Here is a 27,000-nt window from a genome sequence, read left to right on the forward strand (position 1 = left end):
AGTAATTGCAGGATGAAGGAACAATATGATCCAGAGTTTTATCCGAGACGATGGTGATACAGGTCTCTTTCTTCTTCTCTTTTTTTCATATATATAAAACAAAAATCTGTATACAACAAAATCCTCCTCTTTCTCTTTATCTTTCTCTCTGTTCATCTGACTTGTTGCTCCTTTTACTTACTCCTTCTTTATTTCTTCCTCCTCATCTCAACACACCATACAAAAAAATTCCAGATTCTCACTCACATCTCGTGATTATACATATATTTATTTTTTAATCCACTCGATTTCACTGCAACAACTACTCTCCTTCAGTACATGTTGTTGTCGTGCCCCCCCAAAGACCAGTGTGTTTTAAAACATAAAAATTTACAGTCCGTAGTCATTCTCCAGTCGAGCAGCCTTGCGGATCCCGTATGATCCAAATCGCACAGAATCCAATAAACAACATTGACTTGAAAAAATTATATTTCCACGCAATATATATTATTAAAATATTTATTCATCAATTTATTTATTTAAAAATATATTTTAGTTATTTAAAAAAATTCATTGCTAAAATAATATTTTTTTTTCTTTAAATTTAAATTTATCAGCAAAGTGTTTTTTATTTCAATATTTTTCATATGCAATACTCGGTCATTGCTGTTTATTCATGATATACATTGCAATTGATGTAATACAGTATTTTTCATACTGTAAATTTTAAATGTTTATTTATTTTTTTTTTATTGCATATTTCATATAGTCCTTTTGTTTATATGCATCATTTGCTCCACTCCTTTTTGAAGAAGCCAAGCTCACAAGAGAACGTATAGAGAAAAATCTTCTCAATCTCTTTTGTTCCCTCTCTTTTTCTTGTTCTCTCTTATATTTTTTTCATCTTTTTTACTTCATCTTATAATGTTTTTTTATTTTTTTATTTCTACAATATTGCCTCGATTGCACTACGGCGCGGGCACAGACGTCAGTTGAAGCTGAGGTTGTTCTCCTCTTTTACCTCCCTCTCTCTTTGACTTAACAAAAAAAAAATTTTAAAAAATAAAAAACATTCTTCGTGGCCACGGCCGGTTTTCTACATGTTTCAGCGTCTTACACGATGTTCTGACGGAGAACAATTTATCTGGATATATTTTTCTGTTGACGTTTCATAAAGATCTTTTTTTTTTCATTTTTCCGTGTGTGTTTGTGAATTTTTGTATTATTTATTATACTATTTTATTTATTTATTGATATTATTATTATTTTGATTTTTTTTTGTTAGCTATGTTTGGATATTCAATGTCATTTTATGTTAAATGGTGTTTTCTATGTGGTGCATTTTGAAAAAAAAAAAAATACCAAGATCTTGTTGGCGTATTTTTTTAGCTTTTTTTTTCATTTGAAGATAAATAATATATTTAAAAAATAAAAGGATGCATATACTTGATGGTAAGAAAAGGCCACAAGCTAACCATGACCGTAGCTGATAAGAAAATCACCCTGCACATGAAATAATAAATTAATTTTAAATTGAAAATATCGAATCAGTGTGGCTATTAAAGAAGAAAAAAAGTAGTTGAAAAAAAAAGGTGTTTTTCCGTATAATTTAAAAACACTTGATAAAGTATCTTAAGACTATTTAATATATTAATTTTTTTTATCAGTGATAATACTGTGTGCATATAAAAAGAAGAAAGGAAAAAAAAATTTAATTCATTTGCATTCCTCAAATTGATCATGCATATGAAGATGTAAAAAAATACACTCACGTATTTTATTATATAAAATTTTTCATACTACATTAAATTTTGGGTTTTCTGATTGAAAAAAAAAATTACAATTTGACATTCTTTGTACTTATATCAATCATAAAAATACATAATTTAAAAATGTGTATTATTTATTTATTTAAAAAATAAATAAATGCAGTGAAATGATATATTTTCATGAGTAAATTATTAAAAATAAATAAAAAATAAAAACATGTGACCAAATAACGAAGAAAGTAAGTTAAATTTTATTTATATTCATTAACAAATTAATTTTTTATTTATTGTTTCACAAGTATGTAAATTTACATATAAATTTCCGCGAAAATATTTAATGTTCAACTTGATAATTTTATGGTTTTTATATTTATAATATTTATCCCTTGATCAGCAATTTATTTGTATTATTTTGCAAGTTGAATATTGCTTTTTATTTTCTCTTGTGTCTTGATACATATATATTTAATAATAATATTACAATACCTCACCCTGTGTCTTGGGTTTTTTTTTTTTTCTATTCCATATATATATTGTTAGATTTATATCTTCATCACACAGATAAACCCACACGGCACCAACGAGTCTGCGCTATTTAGAAAAATCACTTTCTTGCAACATGGTGTAGTGTGGCTCTTCTACCAAGTATAAGTTTAAAGTTTGCTTCTGTCGTATTCGTGCAGGCTTTCACCAAGGTGGCCCGCCGGCACATCAAGAGCCTTAATTTTTTTTTTTTATTATTAATTTTATATATTATTTATATGTTTTACGGTTAAAACGTGCGTGTGTCATTCGTGCTAACTTGGAAATAATCAGTTTAGAATTTTATCAAACAAATCATTTGTCTCCAGTTTCATACGTATTGCTTTTTTTTTATTTTTTATTTTCATCATTTGCATTGTATGATTTACGAAAAATATAAAAAAAATTGTGTAAAAGTTTAAGTTATTAGATTCAATGACAGGTAAATAATCAATTATTAAAAAAAAAAAAATATAATTTTGTGTTAACGAGTATCAAAAGTGGCGCCGAATATTATATATTATTATTTTTTTTTTTTTTTATATACAGTGAATTCGTGAATACTTTTGAAAATGAAAGACCCCATTTCTGTGTCTATTTGCAGCTTCCTTTGGCACACATGCATATGATAATTTATATTTTTTAATTTTGATATTATAATAAAATATAAATATTATTTTGAATATTTATTGTCGATTGTATTTTTGCGAAAAGCTCGAAATTTTAATTGTTTCATCTTTTGTATTGCTTAGAAAGAAGATTACATTATAAAATTTAACCAAGACTATATTCGTCAATTCAACATGCTTGATAATTTATTTTTTTTTTTTTTCATTTAATTTATTTTTATATACATATATATTTTTTTTACTTGATTTTTGAATTACTTGGATGACTGCCAGGAGTGACTCTCATCCTTTTGAAGTTTAATAACAACTAATTGATTGTGATACGATGTGCTTAAATTTTTAACATTATTATGGCAAATATTTAATATTTTAATAATAGCTATTATAATATTGAATATAAATAAATAAAAATCTATCATAAGAGTTGACATTCCATGGAATAATTTATAAAATAGCATCAATTTAAATTGAGATCATTTACCAAGGTCTCAATCTTATATTAACATTTAAACATTTGAATGAGCAATATAATGAATGCATATGTTTGAAACGATTAAAAATGATTGAGACAAATTTGTGGTTGCAGTCAAGGTCACCACACACACACACCACACAAACACACATGATTGCAATCAACTAGATACAATAAAAAAAAAATCAATACAATATTTATTATTATATTTTTTTTTCTCATCGATGATCGTCGAGTATACAATGGAAAACATACGGGAGTAAATAAAAATGCATGTATTTTTATACATGCAGATATTGTCAAGCAAGAATTCACGAATTTCATGTAGCTTTTATCTTTTTTTATCTTTTTTTTTTTTAAATAAATTATGAGATATATTTATACCCACCACATCCTCCGACTGATGACGAAGCAGCTAAATATTTATCAGATGTTTGCGACAAAATTTTGTATACCTTCTGAACAAACAATAAATTAATAATAAAATAAAACAGGAAGAGAATAAACAAAATTGAGTGAATTAAATTTATTTGACGACTTACCTCGTCGGCTCATTGTCCTCAACATTGTGCTATTTTTATTTTATTAGTTTTTTTTTTTTTTTAAACGAATTCTAAGCGGAATGGAATTTATATTTCAAGGCTTACGCATTTTTAATTTTTAAATATATATCTTATATAGTTATTAATACAACTACTTATTATAAAAATAAAAAAAAAATTAAATCTATTTTTTATTTTGTTATATAATTATTATTGTTTTTTTTTTTTAACTTTTTTTTTATCTATCAATTTATAAATTTGACATTGAATATAAAAAAAAAAATCCATTAAGATTTTTAATAAATAAATAAATTTAAATTGAATCGTGTATTATGAATATTAAAAAATATGAAAAAATTAAAAATTTTTTAAATAATAAAATATTGCGATGTTATAACATATTCGCACCGGTAATTTTTGGACAGTTAACTTCCGACATCGAGACTTGAATCAATGTATAGCACTTTCTTTTTAGATTGATCGAATAATTATTATTTTTGTTAAAGTACATGCAATTTAAAAATACACACATAAAATATTATTCAGATATAAATTAATAAATTTTTATTATTATAATGAAGGTCTTATTATCGTCATTTCCGGTTTATAATTTCCAAGAAATTAAATACTTGAAATATTGCATATAGCAAAACTTTAGCTGACTCTTATTTTTTTTTTTTCTTACAATTAAAAAATGATTAAACAATTAAGTAAAATAAGATATTATAAAATATGATTGTTAATGTATTAATTAATTTTAGGGTTTATTAATTGTAGGGTGAGGGAAGGATGAAGAATGCCCCGAATTGTTGGCGAAGGGGGTGGTGGTGTAGAAGAAAATTCGAAGACAAAAGAAGGTCTTGGAAAATGGCTGGGTGGTGCAGCTCGTGCCATGACTGGAAATGTCTCAAGTGGATATGTTGTTCTAGGTGGTACCAGATATGGAATTCGTCTGTCACAGGTAAATAAATTAATAAATTTTTTTAAAAAAAACATATTCAAAGCCAAATTAAAATGTTCTATGATTAAAATAACTTCCAATAAGTATATTTTAAATGACCTTCCAATAAAAATTTGGCAAAAAATACGATTAATTTTAAACATACTGACAGTTACTGGAGTACTTTATTTATTTTAAATCTAAAATTAAATTATTTGTATGCGGAAATAGATATTATTTTAATATTAAGTGCACTGACTCAATAAATAATATTATTATTTAAATTAACCAAAGAAATATCATTTTATAAATCAATTATTTTATATATATTTTAAAATTTTCCTATATAACATTATTATTTTAATTATTTGACGTCAATTCATTTATTAATAAAATAAATTTATACATCATTAATGGAAAACGTGACAGATATAATTATCCGATTTTCATTGTAAATTATTGATTAACATTATATCGTCATGGTTTTTGTGTGGATTAAATACGATTAAGATAATCAACTAGTAAATTTGCCGCTGGATAAGCATCAAATATCAAAACTAATATCCATTATTTTCCAGCAATAAATGAACACACACACTTGACGTGCCAACACTTGAAGGCATCTTTACCGCTACAATTCACTGCATGTTTTTCGAAAAAAAAAAAATATTTTTTCTCTTAAATATATATATATATACTCAAGAGGGAGAGATCACTTACGTTTACATTTATTTTTATTTTTTAAGCTCAGTTCATAGAAAGAGTTTGGCTCATGTTACATGCTCTTTACCATTGCATTATATTTACATTGCAAAAGTGTCTATAAAGCATCACATTTATTTACTCGGTAAAATAATCAACAAAAAAAAAAAATACATGAATAAATAAATAATAAAAAAATTAATTGTCTTATTGATAATACTTTCATTATTCAATTCAAATAATAAATAAATGTTCGAACAGTATTAACAATCTGACATTTAATTTTTATTTTTTTAGAAAATCATATGTAGATTATTTTATCAGATTGTATTTACGTTTGCTCTTTGTATTGTTATTTATTTTTTAAATATTATTTATATTTATTTTTCTCAAGTGTTTGCATATCGCAAATCACGTGCTATTGCGTTATATTTATATTACCTATATATATATTTCTACCCTCTTGATTGGTAAAAAAAGTGTTCGTGCAGTGAAAGCAACCACATGACGAGAGAGTTGCGTGATGTAGATTAAATTTCAGGCAAAAACCGATGACTGGATGAATGACTGTTTTTTTTTTTTTATTTTAATTTTTTTTTATACATACTAATTGAATAGTCACAGGTTGACATGAGAATAAAGATTGAAATATAATAATGATTTGTTTACATATATTTAATGCTATTTTGATATTTATATTATATTTTTTTTTTATATATTGATTGACAGGTGAATGGCTTTATTCGTTTTATAATTAAATGAAAATAACATATGAATTTTTTTCGTTTTTTAAAGTTTCATATTGGCAATATATAAAAAATTTATTCAAATGATATGATGACAGTTAGTTCCTGGAAGATATTTATTTTAAAATATTTATAATTTTGCGACTTTGCAATTTCGTTTTTTTTTTTTTCAGTTCAAATTAAATTAAAAAAAAAAAAACAAAAACAAAAGCTCATGTTATTTGAATAATAAGAAATGAAAATGTTGGTTATTTTTTTTTTTTTTTTTAGGAGAGCTTATCACAACCAAACCAGCAGGAAAATTTACTGGAAAATCAACAGAAGAAAAAAAACGAATCTCAAGAACGTTTGACAGAAAAAAATACTGGAAAAATAACAATGGAAAAATCAACAGCAGATTTGTCAACGAGTGTGACAGATTGTTGCTGCATTGGTCCACGAACCAAGCTCCCAGTGTCAAAAATACCACTGTCTTCAATTATTAGTGCAAGTGGAGATGGGGGTGTTGGTGGTAGTAGTAGTAGTAGTAGTGGTAATGGTAATAGTGGTGGTGGTAATGGTGGTGGTAGTTGTAATAGTAGTAATAATAATAGTAGTAGTATTAGTAGTAGTAGTAAAGTCAATAATATCGGCAACAGTGTTGCTAGTGAAGGTGGAGAAAGACAGTCAACATCATCTCCCACTACAAAAATTGTTGGTCTTGGTACAACGCAATCATCATCACCACTACTTCCACCGCCAAATTTAAATGCTAATAATAACTGCGGGGGGCTGAAAATGAAGAGCCACACAACCCAGCCACAATCATCGTCGTCGTCCACTACCACCACTGGTAACATCGTCTTTACCGCTTCAAATATTGCTCCGATTGTTCATAATACTGTCTCTGTGCCACGACAAATTGCTCAGTGGACAAAACATCAGACACTAAAACTGCAGGTATATATTTAATTATTAAATTTTCTTTTTTTTTTTTATTCAAATAATATTAATTCATTTGATTTTTTTTTTATTTGTTTTATATTAATAATAATAATAGATTTTAGTCAACAAGAATTTTTAAATATTTTGTTTTTCAAAAACACTGGAATTTGCAGGCTCATCTTCGTCTCAAAAAAAAAAAAAAAAATAGACTCTATTTGTGTATTTGAATGTCATCATATTTAAATGTTGCATTTTTTTTTTTTTTTTGACATATTCATTTTATTAATTTAAAATAATAATAATTTTAATTAAAAAATTTACAGTGATTATATTTTTTATAAATAATTTAGCTACAATGTTTTCGTTAATATAATTTTGTTATCTTCTCAGATGCATGATGATCTCGTTTTTCACAGTGTGTGACTAAATGTTTCCCAGTCATTCTTGCTTAAAGTTTTCAAATACAACAACCAGAGCGTGTGTGTATTTGTATTTAAGCCAAGACCAAGTGATCAACGTATATTTTTATCGTTGTGATATATACGTGAGTGTGTTTTCACTTTGATTTAGAGAAGGAGAATGTGTCTATACAACTGTTTTCCCTCAATGTGTATATTCAAGACTAGCTGCCACAAAATGTCTTGCGATCAACTTGAAAAAAAAAATAATAATAATAATAATTAAAGCCCTCGAACAGCAATCTTCTGCCAACGTTCATCATTTTCACATATAAAATAAAAAAATCTATTTTGATATATATATATTGAAATTAATTAATGAAAAACAAAAAACTTTAAATTTTGCCGTCAGGAACCAGCAATAACAGCGGTGGACAGGTTACATAGATTTCGATGGAGCGGGGGCGGTGGAGGAAGTGGAAAAAAATCCTCTTCCGGCCCCCGCAGTGAAAAAGCTGAGCGTCTTCGTGAACTTACAGAGAAGCTCAAAGGACCAGCACCAGTACCACCCCCAAGAAGACCATCACGTGTTCAAATATCACCACTACCATCACCACAACCTCAATCACAATCACAACCACCACCACCACCACTTATACCACCTCCACCACCACCACCACCTTTACCACCTTCCCTACCAACATCATCATCATCTACATCATCCTCATCTTCATCATCATCATCATCTTCGTCACCGCCACCACCACCGCCACCATCGTCAGCATTAGTTGGACATCATAATCATGATCACCATCATCATCATCATCATCATCATCCACAGGTTGGTCCATCATCAATCCTCATACTTCGTGTCACACGCTGGTTTTCATCACCGTTCCATTTCCAGCAGGCACATTGTTGCAGTCAAGCATGCGGTCGTTGTGACAATGGAAGATCTTCATCACGCAGTTATACATACAGTGAAGGCTCAACAAATAATATTATTAATAATCCAAAGACATTATTAAGAAGTGAAAGTGTTGGTGATGAGTGTTGTCATAATAATAGTAATAATAATAATAAACAAGTGTTAAATAATAATAATAATAATAATAATGATAAAAAATTATTATCAAAAAAAACAACAAAATCAAATTATAATATTAATAATAATGAAAGAAATAGTTGTGGTGATATTGATGATAAATTAAATACTGGTGATTGTTACAGTGAACCAAAACACTATCGACAATACAGTGATTCATTAATTGATAGTAAAAAATATGATAATAATATTTATGATATTAAAAATACAAAAAATAATAATAATGCATCAGGTGGTAGTAGTGAGAGTGAAGCAAGAGATGCACTTATGCGATTAGAACCACGTGGATCATTGTTAAATTTTCAAAAAATTGGTGTACCATTTAGAAGTGCATCATTTGGACAAGTGGATTTTAATCAAGGTTTGTTTAATTTTTTATTATTTAATATTTAATTTATTAGTTATATTCCAAAATTTATTTATTTTATTATGCTTTAGTTTGTATGACTCATGAAAAAAAAAAAAAAAAAAAAAATGAATTAGTCAACAAAGAATTAAAAAAAAAAAATATCTTCGTTGACAGAAATTCATTTCCTGACAATATTTGTTACCAAGTACAAATACTTTTTGAAAATAACAACGTTGGCACATGAATGACTATGTGATCTGTACAAAAAACCTTGAAACCGATGCGCCCGTCACTCTGCATCTGGCACTATATGATTAATTTAATTCCCTTGCGTCTAAAAAGAAAATTTAAAAAAAAATCTATTACAAAAGCAACATAACAATCAATCTATAGATTATTTTGTTTTTTTTTTTTTTTACATTTATTTACGTTTATTTTAGATAATCGTCATCGAACACAGCCAATATCAAGTACAATTCAAATGGAGTCAAAAGATGTGAGAGCATCAACACTACCAAGAAGACGTGGTAATTCAAGTCCAGTTATAACATCACCAACAAATAGTCCTTGTCATCAAAGTCCCGGTGCATCAACACCAAGTGTTGACAGTGCTGTTGGTTCAGCTGAGGGTCTTGGTGTTAATCAGACAATAAATATTGAAGAACATCGACCAAGAAGTGATGGTTCAGATAGTTTAGCAACATCAAGTGCACTTACAAGCCCAGAGCCACCAGTTCCAGATAGCCAAGATATTCGTATTGATATTATTCAACAAAATTCAAACACTACAAATGAACAACAAATTGTCAGTGAAATAATTAATCAAGAATCTAATAATGAAAAAATTGATCATAAAGGTTTGATAATATATTTATTTATTTATATATTATATATAGCTAAAAAAATTTATTATCTTGGGGTATTTTAATTATGTAGAAAGTCGTATTGAACCTCATGAGGTTATAATAACACCACCACCAGAAGAACCGCGATTGAGTCAGGCAAGTGAAGCAAGTGAAGCACCAAGTGAAACACCATCATCAGAAACATCATCACCTTCGGGAAAAATAAGAAGATATCGTGGTGATACAAGTAAAAGAAGAAAAGGTGTTTATATAACACAATGGCCAGAACCATCAGAAAATGATAGAAATAAATTATCAGCACAAAGTAGTGAAGAAAAAGAAGATCCTCCAACAACATTGAGTGATGTTTCTGACTGTGAAGGTCATGCACCAAGAAGGTAAATAAAGATTTATTAATTTTTTCTCAAATTTTAAGTTTATTTATTTATTTATTTTTTTTTTTGATAAATATAATTAGATACAGCAAACGACCACTTAGAGGACCATATGGACAAATGCTTGAGGCTGAAATGGCAAAACCAAGAGCAACTGATATTGCATTGGAAGAAACTCTTCGACCAAGAAGAAAAATATCAGCTAATTTATCATACAGTCCAAGTGTTAATAGTAATTCTGAACCACCAACACCTTGTCATCATCGTACAACTTCAAGTCCAAGTAAACTTGAAGGTCTACCTGGACCAAGCCCAGAATTACTTGCTGAACTTTTACGAGGATCATCTGAAAGATCAGCTAGAGCACCAGTACATCGTAATGTAAGTATTTATTTATAAAATTTTCATATAAAATTAGATAATCGTTGATTTTTTTTTTATTTTTAATTTATCAAATTGGTAGTTTTAATATTTTTTAAAAATAAATATCTCATGTGCGTGTGACACGAGAGCTTTCAAATACATAATCTAATAATATTTCGGCCATATTTCTTGGATGATTTTGTGGATTTTACTTAGTCGACGATACTGTAGTTTGTAAGAAATGTCTCGTGTTAGACAAGGGGAGAGATAAAATGTTTTTGGGATATTCCTGGCCAAGTTGTCTTGTATTTTTTACACTCTCCACACACAAATGAGACCTTCGTTTATTTATTTTATTTATTTTTTTCTTCTCATCTTATTTTCATATTATTCTCAGGTTTTAAAACTATACCTTCTAGAACTTGACATTATATATTTGTCTTTTTAAAAACTTTGTTAGTATTATTTTTTATTTTTTTTTATATTTCCACCGTTTTTACGTAACGAAAGAAAATTCCCCTTGCCTCGACAACATCAATAAATTTGTCAATTGTATATACTGCTGGCTATATATGCTTTTTTTTTTTTTATAGTTTGTTTGTTATTTTTTTTTTTTATTTATTTTTTTTTTTTTGTCTATTTTTATACTGAAGGTTCGCCATCGTTACTGGACTAGTTTTTTTTTTTTTTCACATAGAAATGAACACTTTGTTGCACTACCTTTATTTTTTTGTAAAATAGTTTCTTTTTTTTTTTATTTTTCATCTCTTTTATAAATGAAAATAATAATACACATTTTCATTCATGAAAATTTTAAATAACAACATTGACTCATTGAAACTTTTTCACTGACGTCAAACAAAAATTTATTCGCACAAAATATGAATGAAATATCATTTGAAAAAGAATATGAAAAAAATTGTTATATTTAATTTTCAATGAGACATTTATTGAATCATAGATAAATTGAATTTTTTTTTTTTTTTGTAACTTTGTTTAAATGTTTGAAGAAAAATTTTATATTATAATTTATAAAATTATTGACATTTCAAATAATTGCAGTGTACTCAAAAATAATATAAACATATTTTGGCATGATTCCTAGGTTTTTTAATATTTTTTTCAAGTGTTTTAATATCATGGTGAAAGATCGATTGTAATTCTTGCAGATTAGACTCTGGACTTAAAGTTTTTATTGAAAAAAAAAAATGTTTATTATTAATATTTTATACTTTAAATAATATATTCAACATATAAATTATTTTTAACAAATAAATTCAATAAATGCGTGGGTTTTAAAAAATTTTATAAAATTTTCTTACATTGCATTTAACAGTATATTGGCCAAGTGCTCAATACAAATTCAAACACACATATATTAAATTTATAAATTAAATATTTAAATAACACCAAAATGCACGTGCAGATGGCCACAGTTAAACACCAATCTTAATGTCTCAACATATATTTTTTATTCCATCCATATAATCTCCAAACCGGAAAGAAAAGAATAAAAAATTCAAAAACACGCACAAATATTCATACATATACCTACATATATATATTTTTTTTTTTACCAAGCAATCCAGTCGTGAAAAAAAAAAAAAAGAAAAAAAAATCATAAACCTGCCACTGATCTGAATAATTTCTCTCTCTTATTTTTAATGTTTTTAATTTTTTTATATTTTATTTTGGCAATGCAAATTGAAAATTATTTTAAGTAAAAATGAAAAAAAAAAAAAAATATATATATATATATATACATGATAAGTGTGTGTTAAGAAATCGTCTGGATTGTAAAAACGAAAAAGCCCATGTGGTTTGGATCACGACTTACACAAATATAGTCAAACTTGACAAGATGCTTTTTGAATTATCTAATGGACATTGAAAAATGACTTTAAAACTTGTGTGTCAAATGGCCCAGCCAAATATTTCGCACTTGGATATTAAAAAAAAAAAAAAACATAAATAAATAAATAAAAATACAAAAAAAATTTGGCAAATGTTGCGTTGTGTATTATAATAGTGAAAATTAATTTTTTAAATTTGGTATAATTTAAATTATATTAACAATTAAATATTATTGTTTTATTTATTTTATTAAATCGCTCCTTTTTTGGGTAAACTGAGGAATAACCGGAAGTTTGTACGTCCGGATTGGCGCAGGTGAGAATTTCCGGTATCGCCCACTGTGCATGATACATTATTACACGACGACGACGAGATGAGAGCAATGCGCGCGCGTCAATATATTTAAATAAAAAATATATATAATGATAATTTTTTTTATATTTTTTTTTTATAACAGCATGGCAGGCAAATAATATATATAATTTTTATATTTAGCCAACAGCCAAATAGCGCAAGACTATAGATTTGGATGATTTTTGTTTTTTGGTATGTTGGAAAATTTTTGTGTTAAATAGTTTTGTATGTATATATTTCATTTGGTAATGCGTAGGTATTACTATTTTACCACTGAATGAATGAAAATTTCTTGCTTTGACGTAGTTGGGTCCAACGGGCAAATATCAACTTTATCTCCTCGTGTTTTTGCAACTATTCAATGACGTAACTTTCAAGACATAATGTAAAATAAAAAATATCAAAAAATATACATGTATATTTTCTTGGGTTGGTATTTAACATTGAATATTCAAATTTAAAAAAAAAAAAAAAAACATATTGATCATGTCGTTTTATTTTCAAACTGTCACAACTTTTATTTTATTTTATTTTTTTTTTTTTATTATAAATAAATGCTTTTTTTAAATAAATATTTTACGTACAATTTAAATATTTTTTTTTTTTATCTCGTTTTTCAATTTATTTTATACATGTATGTAATATTTTTACTTTAATTTGTTTTCTAGTAATTTTTATAAATTAATATAAACATTTAAAATTGAAAAAAGATAAAAAAATTATGATTTTTAGTGAATATTTTATATTTTTATATTTCCAATCAATGAAAATTTTAAATAAATCAAAAATATAGTTTATGATCAGTACTTGACTAACACAGATTTTCTTTAGTGCATGCCTTCGGCTAAGTATAGCTACGTTTTGTTTCTATGGAAAGGTTTCGTATGTTAATGCTGAAACGTTTGAAACGTTGAGTGTTCGTCGATGTGAACGGGGGCCAAATAAATATATTTCTTAAAATTAATTTTTTAAATATTTTTGCTCATCATTTAAATTCAGTTTACAAATTCACAAAAATTTAATTCTCATAGCAACAATATTTGCATAATATTATATATTTTTATTATTACAATTTTGAATGATGATAGTGGTGAATTAAAACAGTCTGATTTAGTGGATTGAATAAACAAAAAAAGAAAAAAAAAAAAGTATATTTATTTTCATACAATCTAATCAAAAGAATATTTATTTTTATTAAATTTTTATTTTAAAAAAAATGAGTTTAAAACGTACATGGAGTCTTCCAGAGCGTAGCTCAGAAGACAGTAGAGAAGAATTATTATCATTGGTAATTAATTTATAAAAATATTATTATATAAAAAATTAATATTCATTGTTTAATTTTAAAAACAAAATTCAATTATATAAATGATGTTTATCTGTGTCATTATATATGAATCATGATGTCATCAAAATTCATTCCATAATTCATTATGATTTTTCATAATTTTATTTCATTTTAAAAATTTATAAAAATAAACAACAATACAAAATACAATCTCTTTCATAAATTTTTAAGATGATTCAATATCATTTTTTTTTTTTTAGGCTTATGTAATTATCGATTGAGTTTAAAAAAGAGGAGCAAATTAATCGGAAAAATATTATTATGTTTAATCGAAATATATGTACGCTTCATTGTCACGTGCTGAAGTTATATGATTCATTGTTCCATAAACCCTTTGTCATATAATAACCACCTGAATCACGTGTAATCATCGACTACCCTATACGTTTTATGATAATATTATCACAATATTATTGTTCTTCATTAGAGTCACATCTATCCTCAAATAATCTATTGAATATAATTTTGAAATTTTCATTTTTGCTAACGTTTTAAAAAACAAACTAATTTACTCTTTGAATTATATTCAATTTAAATGATAATAAATATTACAAATTAATTAATTTAATTAATTTTATTTATTATATATGGTTATTGTTTAGTTGATTTATATAAATAATTTATTAAAAATGCCTTTTCATGGGACACGAATTCTTAAACGTGTAATGTCTTCAGTTCTTCCATTAACTGGATCAACTTCAAAAAGTTTATACAATGCAAAACGTCGTACAAGTGATGTTGAAAGAATTAATAATCAAAAATTTATTGATACCTGTTCATTGATCATCTGTTCAGTGAGCGAAAAGAATTTATTAACAGTTATGTGTCTTAATATTGTGATATTATATTTATAACTTTTTTTTTTTTTTTAATTTTTCCAACAAGCAAATATACATATCTTGTAGTTTAAACTATTCTTGTTATTATTAATATTACTATTTTATTATGATAAATTTATATTTAATCAGTTTTTAATTGATGTTTTTTTTTTTGATATTTATTGTTTTTCTTAGGATACAAGGACACATGTGGTTGTTGAACTGTATGATACTGAAAAATCATATGTTGAGGCCCTGCAGATACTAGTCAATGTGAGTTAAATATTATTTATCCCTCAGGGTAAAAAAATAAGATAGAAAAAAATATATTAAAATCATGTTTACTCGGTTAGTGTGTAATCAAGTTACCTGGAATTACCGTTATGGTAAAGTAATCCGGGCTTTACCTTGTTAACCATCAGCACTTGTGTATTATTTTTCATGTTTAGTCACCAACTCACATAACACACAATTAATTATTTATTTTATTTTTTTTCTATTAGTTTTTACATATAGTCAGCGAATAAATTGCCTCAAGGGCTGACTCAATTCATGGTTATACTCCTTTTTTACTTTTAAATCATTAATTTGTTTTTTTTTCAATCTTTTTCTTTTTAAATTGCAAAATTATATATTTTATATTTTTAATTGTACATATAGATTTATTTTTAAATTTATTTTCATTTTGACTAGACGCATGTTTTTGTGGTAGATAGATAATTTTTTTTATCCACTGCGTCATCATTTCGTCGCGACAATATTCTAAAAATCGCCAGGCTCAATTTAAGACATCCAATAAATAAATCCCAGAAATATATATTTTTTTTTTTATTTTGCTCTGTTTTATATATTTTTATTTTTTTTTTTTTTTTCGAGCCGCATTCTTATGTTGAGGGTCTTGTGTCCAATTCATTGCCAGTTTCGTTGATTTACGTAGTAAATTTGTTTATACAACCTTTTTTTTTATTTAAAAATTGTTTTATTTTTTTTTGAAAATTATGATAAATCAATTTATTTAATTTAATCTTTTAATGACACGCTTGAAACTACTTGTGACGTGAATATCAATCAAGTAAAAAAAAAGCTATGCTCGCAGGATACATGAGCTACTAAAATTATAAAATGAAAAATATTGAAAAAAATAAATATATATGTACACTATTAAATTGATTGTACAAATACAAAAATGCAAATTAAAAATATTAATAAATTGAATTTTCATTTTAGAAATATTTACATACATTAAAAAGTTCAGAGAATGTTGGACTCGTTGATGCAGCAACAGTTGATGAAATTTTCTACCAGGTAATTAATAAACTTTCAATTATTTACTTCAATTTTTTATCGACAACTAATATATTATTATTTATAATAATAATATATGTATATTTAGGTTCCGTCAATCCTCAGCCATCATGAGGTATTTCTTGAAGAGCTACGAAAACGTTTAGAAACATGGGAACTTCATCAAACAATTGGTGATGTTTTTCTCGACGTGGTAATAATCTTTATAAATTAATTTTAATAATAAAACTATTTCTAATTTTTTTTTATTATTTATGACAAATTAAATATTTATATTTTACGTTTAATTTAGTTTACAAAACCAGTTGTTCTTGAGGCATATACATTATTTCTCGATAATTGGAAAACAGCTAAAAAATCAATAAAAACAACATGTCAAACAAAACCGGCATTTGCCAGATTTCTTGAAACAATGGAACGTGAACACAAAGGAAAACTTGGACTTGATCAATTATTAATAAAACCAGTACAAAAAATTCCACGTTATGAATTACTTATTCAACGATTGCTAAAACATACTGATAAAACACATCCAGATCATGAATTATTAACAGCTGCACAAAAAGAAGTACATGAACTTGTTGTTAAAATTAATTGTACTGAAAGAGAATCACTTGAATGGGAACAACAACAAACTACATTGAGAGAAGTACAATCACTTGTTGAGGGTCTTGCTGGTATTGTTACCAATGACAGGTGTGTAAACAGTCTCATTGTCTCATTGCTATTTAATATATAATTTTAAAAATCAAAATTCATATTACATTTAAAAATAATATTATTATTTGTTTAATTTACATTTCTAGAGCCTTTGTACGACATGATCTTGTCACAATTGCTTCGAATCAAGGCACACGAAAAGAGAGGGCTCTCTTTCTTTTTTCTGATCTTCTTGTCATAACAAGTATTAAACGTAGAAGTGGCACGATAAGAAAACCATCAACGTAAGTTATTTAAATATATAAATAAATTTAAATTACTTTTTTTTTTTATATAAAAGAATTTTTTAAATGATAAAATCTTAATTTTTAATAATTTTTTTTATCAGGAGCTCTTGTCCAAATAGTTTGGTTGGTCTTCTTGAAGCAAACAAGTACAAACTTCTCATGAGAATACCTCTAGATGATCTTGAAGTTATGAAAGGTTGACATAAGCTTTTAATTATATTTATTTTATATTTTTTTTTTTCTCGAAACTTTTATGTATTATGTAAATTTTTAAATTGAATGTATAATTTAATTTTGAATGTTTTTTATTTTTTTTTTCATTTATTTTATTTCTTTGAAACAGCCAAAGATGAAAATTTAAGAAGAATGGCACGTGAAGTTGATTATTTGAGAGAGGATTGTTCAACACTTGGTCAACTTCAAGAACTTGCTGGTACATTGCATGGAACAAAAAATCAACTTGAAGATCTTATTAAGGAATTATTGACACAAACACAACGTCAATTGGCTGAAAGAAATGCAGCAAATTCACAGCTTGCATGTTTAGAATTAACACTAAATACTCAGTATGTTGTTTGTTTGTTTGTTTTTGTTTATTTATTTTTAATAATTGTATTTATATAAATTATTAAAAATTATAAAATAATAATAAATCATTACGTTTATAATTTCAGATCTGGAATTGAAAATATCTCAGTAATGTTTACAAAACCTGATAAACGTGCAAGTTGGGAAGAAAGTTTTAATGATGCTAAACAAAAATTGGCATTATCAGCTGATAGAAGACCAAGTCCTGAATTTTTAGGACCATTACCAATTCGTAAAACACGAGCTGGTTTACAATTTACATGTGCAGCACCAACATTAACAAATGGTCAAGGTTCACGTGATGTTTGGGTTTGTAACAGTGATGGATATGTTGGTCAAGTATGTGTACTAAGTTTAACACCAGAACCAGCACAAGTTACATCATGCAATGGTGTTTGTAATGCAAGAATTTTATGTGTTGCGGCAATTCCTGTATCTCCATCATGGTAATAATTTTGATAATTATAATTATCCTTATTTTATACATTTTATTTTTAGATCTAATGATGTTATTGTTGTTTTTTTTTTAGTTCAAATATATCTGCGACAAATAATAATAACGCATTTACTGTTAGTAAAAGTGGTATCAGTATTTCAGTTCAAGATACTGATGAAAATTCTGGAAATATTCAGTTGGACAGGTAATATAATATAAAATAATGATAATTTTGTCAAAAAAAAAAATATATTTATGTTGTATATATGTTTTTTTAGTAGCTCAAGTTCTGATGATTCAGATTCTGATGACATTCCTTGTGCTGATACAGCAGGTGGTTCATTGTGTGGTGATTTATCAAATATAGATGGCACAATTGAAGAAGATATTAATCAACCAACAATGTGGCTTGGTACTGAAGATGGTTGTATTCATGTTTACAATTGCAATGATAATATAAGAATTAAAAAAAATAAAGTTAAAATACAACATGGTAGCAGTGTTAATTCAATCATGTAAGTAATTTAATTCTAAGTAACTAAATTTATAATAATAATTTAAATAAAAATAACAAAAAGTTTTTAATTAAATTAAAATATTTATTTTTAGATATTTAGAGAGCAAAGTTTTTGTTTCATTGGCAAATGGTGATATTGTTGTTTACACACGAGATAACTGTGAGTCATAAAATAATTTAAAATTGTAAAAAAAATAAAACATAATAAATTATATAATATGTTTTGATTTCTTTAAAGGTGGATGGAATACATTGGATCCATCAATAATTTCAGTTGGTACAAATGCAACACCAGTTACAAAAATGTTACCAATTGGAGGAAAATTATGGTGTAGTTGTCATAACACTGTTAAAATATTAAATACAATAACACTTGAAATTGAACATACAATGAATGTCAGTGGTGATAATGCACGTCCAGTATCTTGTATGACAGCATCAGGTGGTCTTGGTGTTTGGGTATCATTACATAATAGTGCTGTATTAAAACTTTTTCATGTAAATACTTATGAGTGTCTTACTGAAATAAGTATTGCTCCTGCGGTGACAAAAATACTTGCCAGTGAGTAATCATTCTTTTCTTTATAAACAAAAAAAATGTGTATTGATTGAGAAATTTTATTTAAACATAATCATTATAATAATCTGTTGCAGGTTGTGATGATATAATACGTCAACATAAAGCAGCATGTCTTCGTGTAACTGCTCTTTTAGCATGTAATGATCTTTTGTGGATTGGTACAAGTGCTGGTGTTTTATTGACTGTTCCAGTTCCCCATATAAAACCATCAACTCAAAGGCTATCACAAGCACCACCAGTTACTGGTAAATTTAATTTTCATTATTAATTTTTATTATTAATAACAATAAATCATTTATTTAATTATTTTTTTGTTTGTTTATCATCAGGTATTCCTCATGGTCATACTGGTCATGTACGTTTTTTAACTTGTGTAGAAATTCCATCAACATCAAAACCAGAACAACGACCAAAACCAAATCGTTATACATTAAAAAATAATAAAACACAACAAACTGATGTTAATCGTACAAAATTATTGGTAATATCTGGTGGTGATGGTTATGAAGATTTTCGTCAAGCATCAGCTGAACTTCAAGCTGGTCGTGAAGATTCAACAAATCATTTATTATTATGGAAAGTATGATGTTATTATTGTGTATCTCGATAATGATACAGTGATCAAATGAATTTTGTATGACACATCAATTCGTTGATGAATCAGAACGACAATTTTAGAGATATTGCTTCTCCAAAATCTTCTGGAAAATAGAAGATGAAAGTTCAAGGGACATTGATGTACCTGGCATCAATGTGCATGCCACTGTATAATTTTTAATTTTTAAATAATTTATGGCAAAATGAAAAAAATCAATGCCAAGATTGTTTATATTTTCTATAAAAATTTTTTCTTTTTGTAAGAGTCATGTTTGTTTGAAGACAAAAAAATTCATAGTAAGTATTTACGAAAAAATTAAAAGTATAAATTTCATAAGTAATAGAAAACAAATATTAATTGTTTTTTTTTTTTTTTTCGTAACTGGTGTTTGAAATTAATTATCATTTAAAATAATAAAAAAATAATTTTATTTAATTATGTTACATGATGATGTATGTATGTGTATGAAATTGATGATCAATTAATTGGTCTATTAATTATGTCTGAAAAAAAAAGTCAATTAATAAAAGAAAAAAATTATTTTCATTATTAATTAGTAAAATAAATTCAAAATTAATTGAATTTTGTAACTAATAAAATTTAAAAAAATTAAATTTTAATAATATTAAAAATTTAGATTATTTTTCATGCAAAAGTTGATAAAATAAAAAAATTCAGACTCGGAATAGATCATTTTTTAAAACTTATCTAATGTAAAGATAAAAAAATTAGAGTTAAAAATTTTTGAGTGTAAGGATAATTTGAAATTAATGATTAATATTTCGAAATAGCTAGCTAATATTTTTCAGCACACAAATATAGATATATTTATTATATTATATAATTTTATATATATATTAAAATTGTTATTTACAATTAGTATATTTAATGAAAATATTTCTTAATAATTATTACAAATAAAACATTACATACAACTTGAATTATATTATTAAATTAAATAATTATAAACAAAAAAAAAAAAAAAAAAGTATTATTGATCATATTATTTTGTTAAACACATTATGATTATTATTTTTTTCTCCTTGACTAGATAAACATATTATTTTTCACAAGAATATATGATCAGTTTTATCCTCTACATGAATCCTAATAGAAATTTTTAATTTTTAATTTTATAAATAATTAAATTATTAATAAATATCTATTTTATAATTACAAATTATTTCTTTTTTCTTTTTTTCCAATTGGAAAAAAAAAATGACTTGTTTACATCAATTGTAATTATGAAAAAATAAATGTACATATTTATCAGTCATATAAAAAATTAAAATACATAAATATACAATGCAATGATTTACAAAATAAATATCTTACAAGTATGTATTTTCATATTTATCTTTCCATTTTTTGTAAATCATTTGCTTTGGCGAATTTCACAAAACCATTAGTGTATGTGTTTCAGTTGATTCACTAAGTAGACTTGATGGTACTTCAGTGACTGGAGTTGGTGGATCACCACCACTACTCATATGATGATCAGATGTACCTTGATAATAAATAATTTATCACGACCATTAAATAGATAAATTAAAATATGTTATCATCTTACCATTGAATGAACTACCAGGACTATTAGCAGAACGACAAAATCTACAAATTGGTTTTAATAATGGCATTGTTTGTCTTCTGAATAAAACATAAAAATATGGATCCAATGTAAAATGAATACATAAAAATATATCAGCAATTATTTGAAATATTATTATTCCTTTTTTAGTAACAATAGCACTTGTTGGTAATCCAATATTATACTGTGCAAGTGGAATTGATATCTGTAAAACAAAATTATAAAAAAAGTATTCAAAAAGAATATAAATATATTTATAAAATTCGTTCACACAAATATATTCATGGCATGTAAGTTTTTTTTTCAATTTGTTTTTTTTTTTTTTGTTTAATTTTATCTACATCCGGTTGAATTTTCAATGATATACAATTGTCATATCATTTATAATAATCAAGTATTATAAACACGTGACAATAATAATTTAAATATAATTTTAAATCTCGTTTGCAAATTATAAATAAGTATATGACAAAAGGATTAAAATACATTTTAAGAATTTTAATAAAATCATTATAAACTTACTAATCATTAAATTAATAATAATAAATATATAATTTACCATTTGTGGCATCCAACAAATGACAAATGAAAATGACAATACTGTCATGAGTTTAGCAAATGCACGTTCTTCAACAGTTGATCCAACTTGTGATGAATCATCAACTAATGATGATAATTGATGTATTCTATGTGGTGGTGATTTTGCTGATGATCTTGATACACGACGAAGTGAACCATTTCGTCTACCAAGAGCACGAAGTGCATTTGATACAGCCAAATTACAAAATACAATTGATACACATAGTAATGTACCTAAAATTATTGAAAAATAATTTATTATTTATTTTTATAAATTAAATAATAATAAATATAATTACCAAATGAAAACCAGACATAAGCATAAGCAATATCTTCAGGTTCAGTTGCTTCACGATATCTTTTGCATTTACCAGATTCATAGTAAATACCAAAGCCAAATATTGGTAATATTGTTAGGGTCAATGCTGTCAACCATAATCCAACCATACAACGAACAATAACCGGATATGTTACACGCTGAAATAATTGTAATTATTTATTTAATTTATTTTATAATAATATAGATGACCTTGAAGATTTCAAGGATTCATTTTGGTAGACTATCTTGATACTTGGGGTCATGCAATACGAGGGTGAACTTTGGATATAATTTGAAATTATTAAATTAAAACGAACAAGGGTTTATCAAGATTATACCACCTGTCTCGACAGAGTTATTATCACACAAATTTATACACTATTTTTTTTTTTTTTCTTATTTATTTTATATTATCATTTGTGTTTTTTTTTTCTTAAAAAACTTTTTTATATTTTATTTTAAAATTATTTTTCATCAATCTTACTAAGTATTTTTTTCATTAATTTTTTTTATAATGAAAATTAAAGAATTTAATTTAAAATATTTGAAGCAATTTTCCAACTTGATTGGTTTTTTTTTTTTGTTTTTCTTTTTTATTCGTTGTTGTTTTTTTTTTTTTTATTTTAAAAATAAAATAAATACTAGGTAATTTATTTAATTCAATTGAATTTATGTGTGTGCTTTTATTTTCATTAGTTAATTTTGAATCAAATAAAAATTGTAATTTTATTGTATAGCTGAAACGAGGTGAATTGTTGATAATGAATTAAAATTTGCAGAATCATGAAAAAAAAAAAAATACATGTATCTCTTGTGGAGAAAATTAAAAATCAACAATTGCAATAATTTTCAATCAATTTTTCTACAAATATAATGTTATATTTATGTTCATCTTTTGCGTCATGCAGTGAGACATCATTTTTAATTTGATATATTATCCACTTCGCATTGCAATAAAATAAAAATAAATTTATATAAATCACCTTGAAAAATATGATACTAATATTACCCTCAATTATTTAACATTAGAGATTGATGTTTCATTTTATAAATAAAATACTCATACAACTGTCATTAAAATAAATTCAACATATTTTTTTGCTTATCTTTGATGCTTTGACACTCGTTGTTTTTTTTTCCCTGTAATTTCTCTTGAATTGTATTTTTAGTTTGTACATTGGGGCCTCTCAATATTGATCTTGTTCACCACTTAGTATTTTTTTTTCTGTTTGAAGGATATTTATATAAGAAACGTTATAATTTATTAAAAATAATATTACATGTGGTTATATTAGATGGGGTTGATAAGTTAACACACTTAATTTAAGATATTAAAAAAATATTTTAACAACTAATCTATACAACCTAGGGGTGTCTTTTATCAATAACAATCGTTTGATAATTTTTATTTAATTGAATAATGTTCAATCTAAGGAAATTAAATTAATTCAATTTTCAACTGCGTCATCATTTTTTTTCTTTTATTTATTTAAGATTCATTAAATATTAATTAATGTGTTTTCTTTTTTTTTCGTTTAAATTAATCGTTATTTTGATGATTATTTATTTTTTTATTTTTTTAGTTTCATGTGTGTCACTGTTGAATTAAATATATTTATTGAAAATGAAATATGAAGTTTACTTTGGCATTTATTTTCAATTTAAAATTTCATTAATAATTTTACAGATGTTAATATTACCACGCTAGAAATTTTATTTCCACTAAATATGTCACGCGTTGAACATACAAATAATGATAATTGCGTTGTATTTTTTGGCAATGTCAACGTGACCACTAGCATATATGTGCGACACGTGATAACGATTAGGTCAGTTTTTTTTCCAGTGTAAATATTATTTTTGATTGTTTTACTAAGATAATTTTCATTTTATTTTTTTAATACTGAGTGTTTTATATTTGACATATGTGGGCTTCAACATGACTAAGTGATTGAATAATTTTTATAAATAAAAAATCATCTACTAAAATAAAAAATATTTTTTTTTTTTGGATATATTATTAACTAAAAGTAAAAAATAATTAAAACTTTTTTAATATACATCATTTTTTAACACATTAAAATTACATTTCGTCATTAAAGTTTTTTTTTTTTTTTTAAATTAATTTTTCAGATACAAACTGTACGATGATAATGTTTTTTTTTTTTAGCATGTTGAGATATCGGTCAACTGAAATATCATAATGACCTCTCAACTTGAATGATAAATATATTTAAGAAAAAAAAAAAACTTTTTGTTTACAAGATGAAGGAAAGAATAAAAAAAAAATTTATCTTTTAAACGCTTGTACTTTTGTATGTTATTCTTGAATTCATGAATTAAAATGACACATGAAAATGAATAAATACTAAACTGCAGATTGAACAAATTTGCAAATAAGATTATATTCAATTTTTTTTTTATTTATTTATTCCAAAAGCTAAAACGTATGTCTGATGTGATTGACCTGTTTTTTCCTCTTATTTTCCATACACCTTTTTTAAATTTTCATAAAAACCTCAGATAAAATAATACACAAGTAATAATAATAAAAAAAAAAAAAGCAATCTTTTATATGTATGATTGCGCAATACTAATAAAATTGACATAAAAAATAAATACCTTTTGATAAACAAAGGGTCTTGTTAAAGCAAGCCATCTTTCAACAGCCATAACAATTGCAACACATCCACTAAATAGCCCAAACAACCTCCAGACAATTCTCAATGAACATGTTGTTTTTGTTCCACTCCATCCACCGTAAATTGTACCGTACATTTGTACAAGCATGCCAAGAAGTGCCACCAGATCATTGATAGCCAAGCAACGTAGCATCAATAAATGTTTTCGATTTCTTCTCTAGAAAAATAAAAAAAAATAAAATAATAAATATATATCTAACTAGAAATACTTGAAGTTAAAAAAAAAAAGTGTTAAAAAAATTTATAAATATATTTATTGTCTAGAGAAATAATTGGACTTTATCTCTTTTGGAACCTATTTATTTTTTCTTTTTTTTTTTTTTTTTTTTTGATATAAGAATAATAGGTATACATTTTATTTTGATATAAAAAAATAAAAAAAATTTCATGTATAAATATTTGGACTTGAGTTTATCTCTTAAATTATATTTTGATTTTTTTTTTTTTTTGATATTTTCATCTGTTAAAATGACAAAATAAATTGTTGATATTTTGATGAAAAATAAGTAATTTAATCTCAATGTAATTATTGTAATATTTAATAATATTTATATATATTTTCATTTGATAAATTTAATTTACCTTGTCTCGGAAAAAAAGTATCAATAAAGCAGATATATTTCCAATAACACCACAAATATAAACTAATGTTAAAATAATTTGTGATGCAAATGTAACATGACGTCTTGGTGCTGTAATGATATTTGTTGTCATTGTTGTTGATTCCATATCAAAAATTGACCATGTTGTTTCATTTGACTCCATTTTAATTTATTTTTTAATTATCTTTAAATTAATTTTTATTTTAAATTCATTCAAGTTTAATTTATTTAATTTATTTTCATATCAATGTGTATAAAATTCAATTTTTCCTTTAGCCTTATTTTTTTTTTTTTAAAGGACTTGACCTTTATGATTTTTTTTTCTCGAAAAATCTACACATATGTTTTTTCTTTATCACTTTTATCCACATTTTTTTTGATTGATATCATATTTTTAGGTCTATATATATACCTTTGACTTTTTTACCCCGGATATTATAGTTGATCGTTGAAAAAATAAGTGAGGGTGCTCATGGGAGTTAAGGAAATGCCATTCAAGATAAATTGCTTGAAAATAAATAAGGTGAGTTCAAATTCACTGTGTGACCCTCCAATTTTATTCAAAAAACTTTATTACAACTATTTTTTTTTTTTCGTTCTATATACTTGTATATGTTTTTCACTTTTTTACCCTCAAATAAAAATAAATAAATGAAATTTATTTAATTTTTTTCCTCAAAAAAAAAAAAAAGGTTTAAACTACTTTTATTTTTAAAATTATATCCAATTTAATAAAATATTAAAACTTTTATAATAACATTTCACTGTTTTATTTACACACATATTTTTTATCATCAGGGTCATTTATTATTTCTCATTTCGTTTGATTAAAATGCGGAATGACATGTCACCTCCAAGCCAACACGAGAACTGATTTACTAAACAGATTTTACCTATTATTTATTTATTTGAAATTTTTTTTCCATATAACTTTAGTTTTAATTTATATTTAATTTAAATTTTTAGATTTTAAATACCTTGGATATATCAAAGACCCAGTCAGGGACTATGGACATTAATTATCATATTAATTTGTTAAACTTTCAAGGAAAAAATTTAATAACTTGATTGTGATACTTTTAATTGAATCTCTAATTTTTTGGCAGAAAAATAATTATCAAAATATTTATAATTGGAGTAAATTACAGTGGTGATTGCAAATTATTATTATTATTTTTTTTTCGC

At 25.2% G+C, this 27,000-nt stretch overlaps 2 protein-coding genes across 8 annotated transcripts; one reads left to right on the forward strand and one right to left on the reverse strand.

Annotated features, from left to right (window-relative positions):
• The first annotated feature begins 898 nt into the window (after window positions 1-898).
• LOC122851456 (rho guanine nucleotide exchange factor 17) lies at window positions 899-21,347 on the forward strand. Of its 7 annotated transcripts, none has more exons than XM_044150689.1 (22): window positions 899-1,987; window positions 4,691-4,874; window positions 6,572-7,240; window positions 8,036-8,464; window positions 8,531-9,089; window positions 9,518-9,934; window positions 10,014-10,320; window positions 10,401-10,698; window positions 15,250-15,327; window positions 16,282-16,359; window positions 16,448-16,552; window positions 16,652-17,055; window positions 17,166-17,303; window positions 17,408-17,502; window positions 17,650-17,872; window positions 17,981-18,340; window positions 18,425-18,535; window positions 18,612-18,845; window positions 18,940-19,007; window positions 19,086-19,409; window positions 19,502-19,672; window positions 19,757-21,347. In XM_044150689.1, the coding sequence occupies exons 2-22, from the start codon at window positions 4,710-4,712 to the stop codon at window positions 20,011-20,013; spliced, it is 5,490 nt and encodes a 1,829-aa protein (XP_044006624.1). In that variant the 5' UTR covers window positions 899-1,987; window positions 4,691-4,709; the 3' UTR covers window positions 20,014-21,347. The 7 variants fall into 7 exon arrangements, with proteins under 7 accessions (XP_044006624.1, XP_044006620.1, XP_044006625.1 ...); XM_044150685.1 differs by having other exon boundaries at window positions 901-1,987; window positions 18,609-18,845; XM_044150690.1 differs by having other exon boundaries at window positions 901-1,987; window positions 8,534-9,089; window positions 18,609-18,845.
• On the reverse strand, window positions 20,860-26,061 carry LOC122851462 (prostaglandin E2 receptor EP3 subtype). The gene is made up of 6 exons (XM_044150694.1): window positions 25,796-26,061; window positions 25,134-25,370; window positions 22,492-22,669; window positions 22,173-22,426; window positions 21,596-21,818; window positions 20,860-21,532 (listed from the first exon to the last, which is right to left on the reverse strand). The coding sequence occupies exons 1-6, from the start codon at window positions 25,976-25,978 to the stop codon at window positions 21,420-21,422; spliced, it is 1,188 nt and encodes a 395-aa protein (XP_044006629.1). The 5' UTR covers window positions 25,979-26,061; the 3' UTR covers window positions 20,860-21,419.
• Between the last annotated feature and the right edge of the window lie 939 nt (window positions 26,062-27,000).

This window comes from Aphidius gifuensis, linkage group LG3, assembly GCF_014905175.1.
Source record: "Aphidius gifuensis isolate YNYX2018 linkage group LG3, ASM1490517v1, whole genome shotgun sequence".
NCBI lineage: Eukaryota > Metazoa > Arthropoda > Insecta > Hymenoptera > Braconidae > Aphidius > Aphidius gifuensis.

Bases quoted from the DNA above. Each gene is read 5' to 3' on its own strand.
- LOC122851456 (XM_044150685.1), top strand. From the start codon at position 4,710: ATGCCCCGAATTGTTGGCGAAGGGGGTGGTGGTGTAGAAGAAAATTCG. The intron at 9,090-9,517 runs GTTTGTTTAATT...CGTTTATTTTAG, and splicing joins ACAAGTGGATTTTAATCAAG to ATAATCGTCATCGAACACAG. The intron at 16,553-16,651 runs GTAATAATCTTT...CGTTTAATTTAG, and splicing joins GTGATGTTTTTCTCGACGTG to TTTACAAAACCAGTTGTTCT.
- LOC122851462 (XM_044150694.1), bottom strand. From the start codon at position 25,978: ATGGAGTCAAATGAAACAACATGGTCAATTTTTGATATGGAATCAACA. The intron at 21,819-22,172 runs GTAAATTATATA...TTTGTTTTACAG, and splicing joins TTTGTTGGATGCCACAAATG to ATATCAATTCCACTTGCACA. The intron at 21,533-21,595 runs GTAAGATGATAA...TTTATTATCAAG, and splicing joins TCCTGGTAGTTCATTCAATG to GTACATCTGATCATCATATG.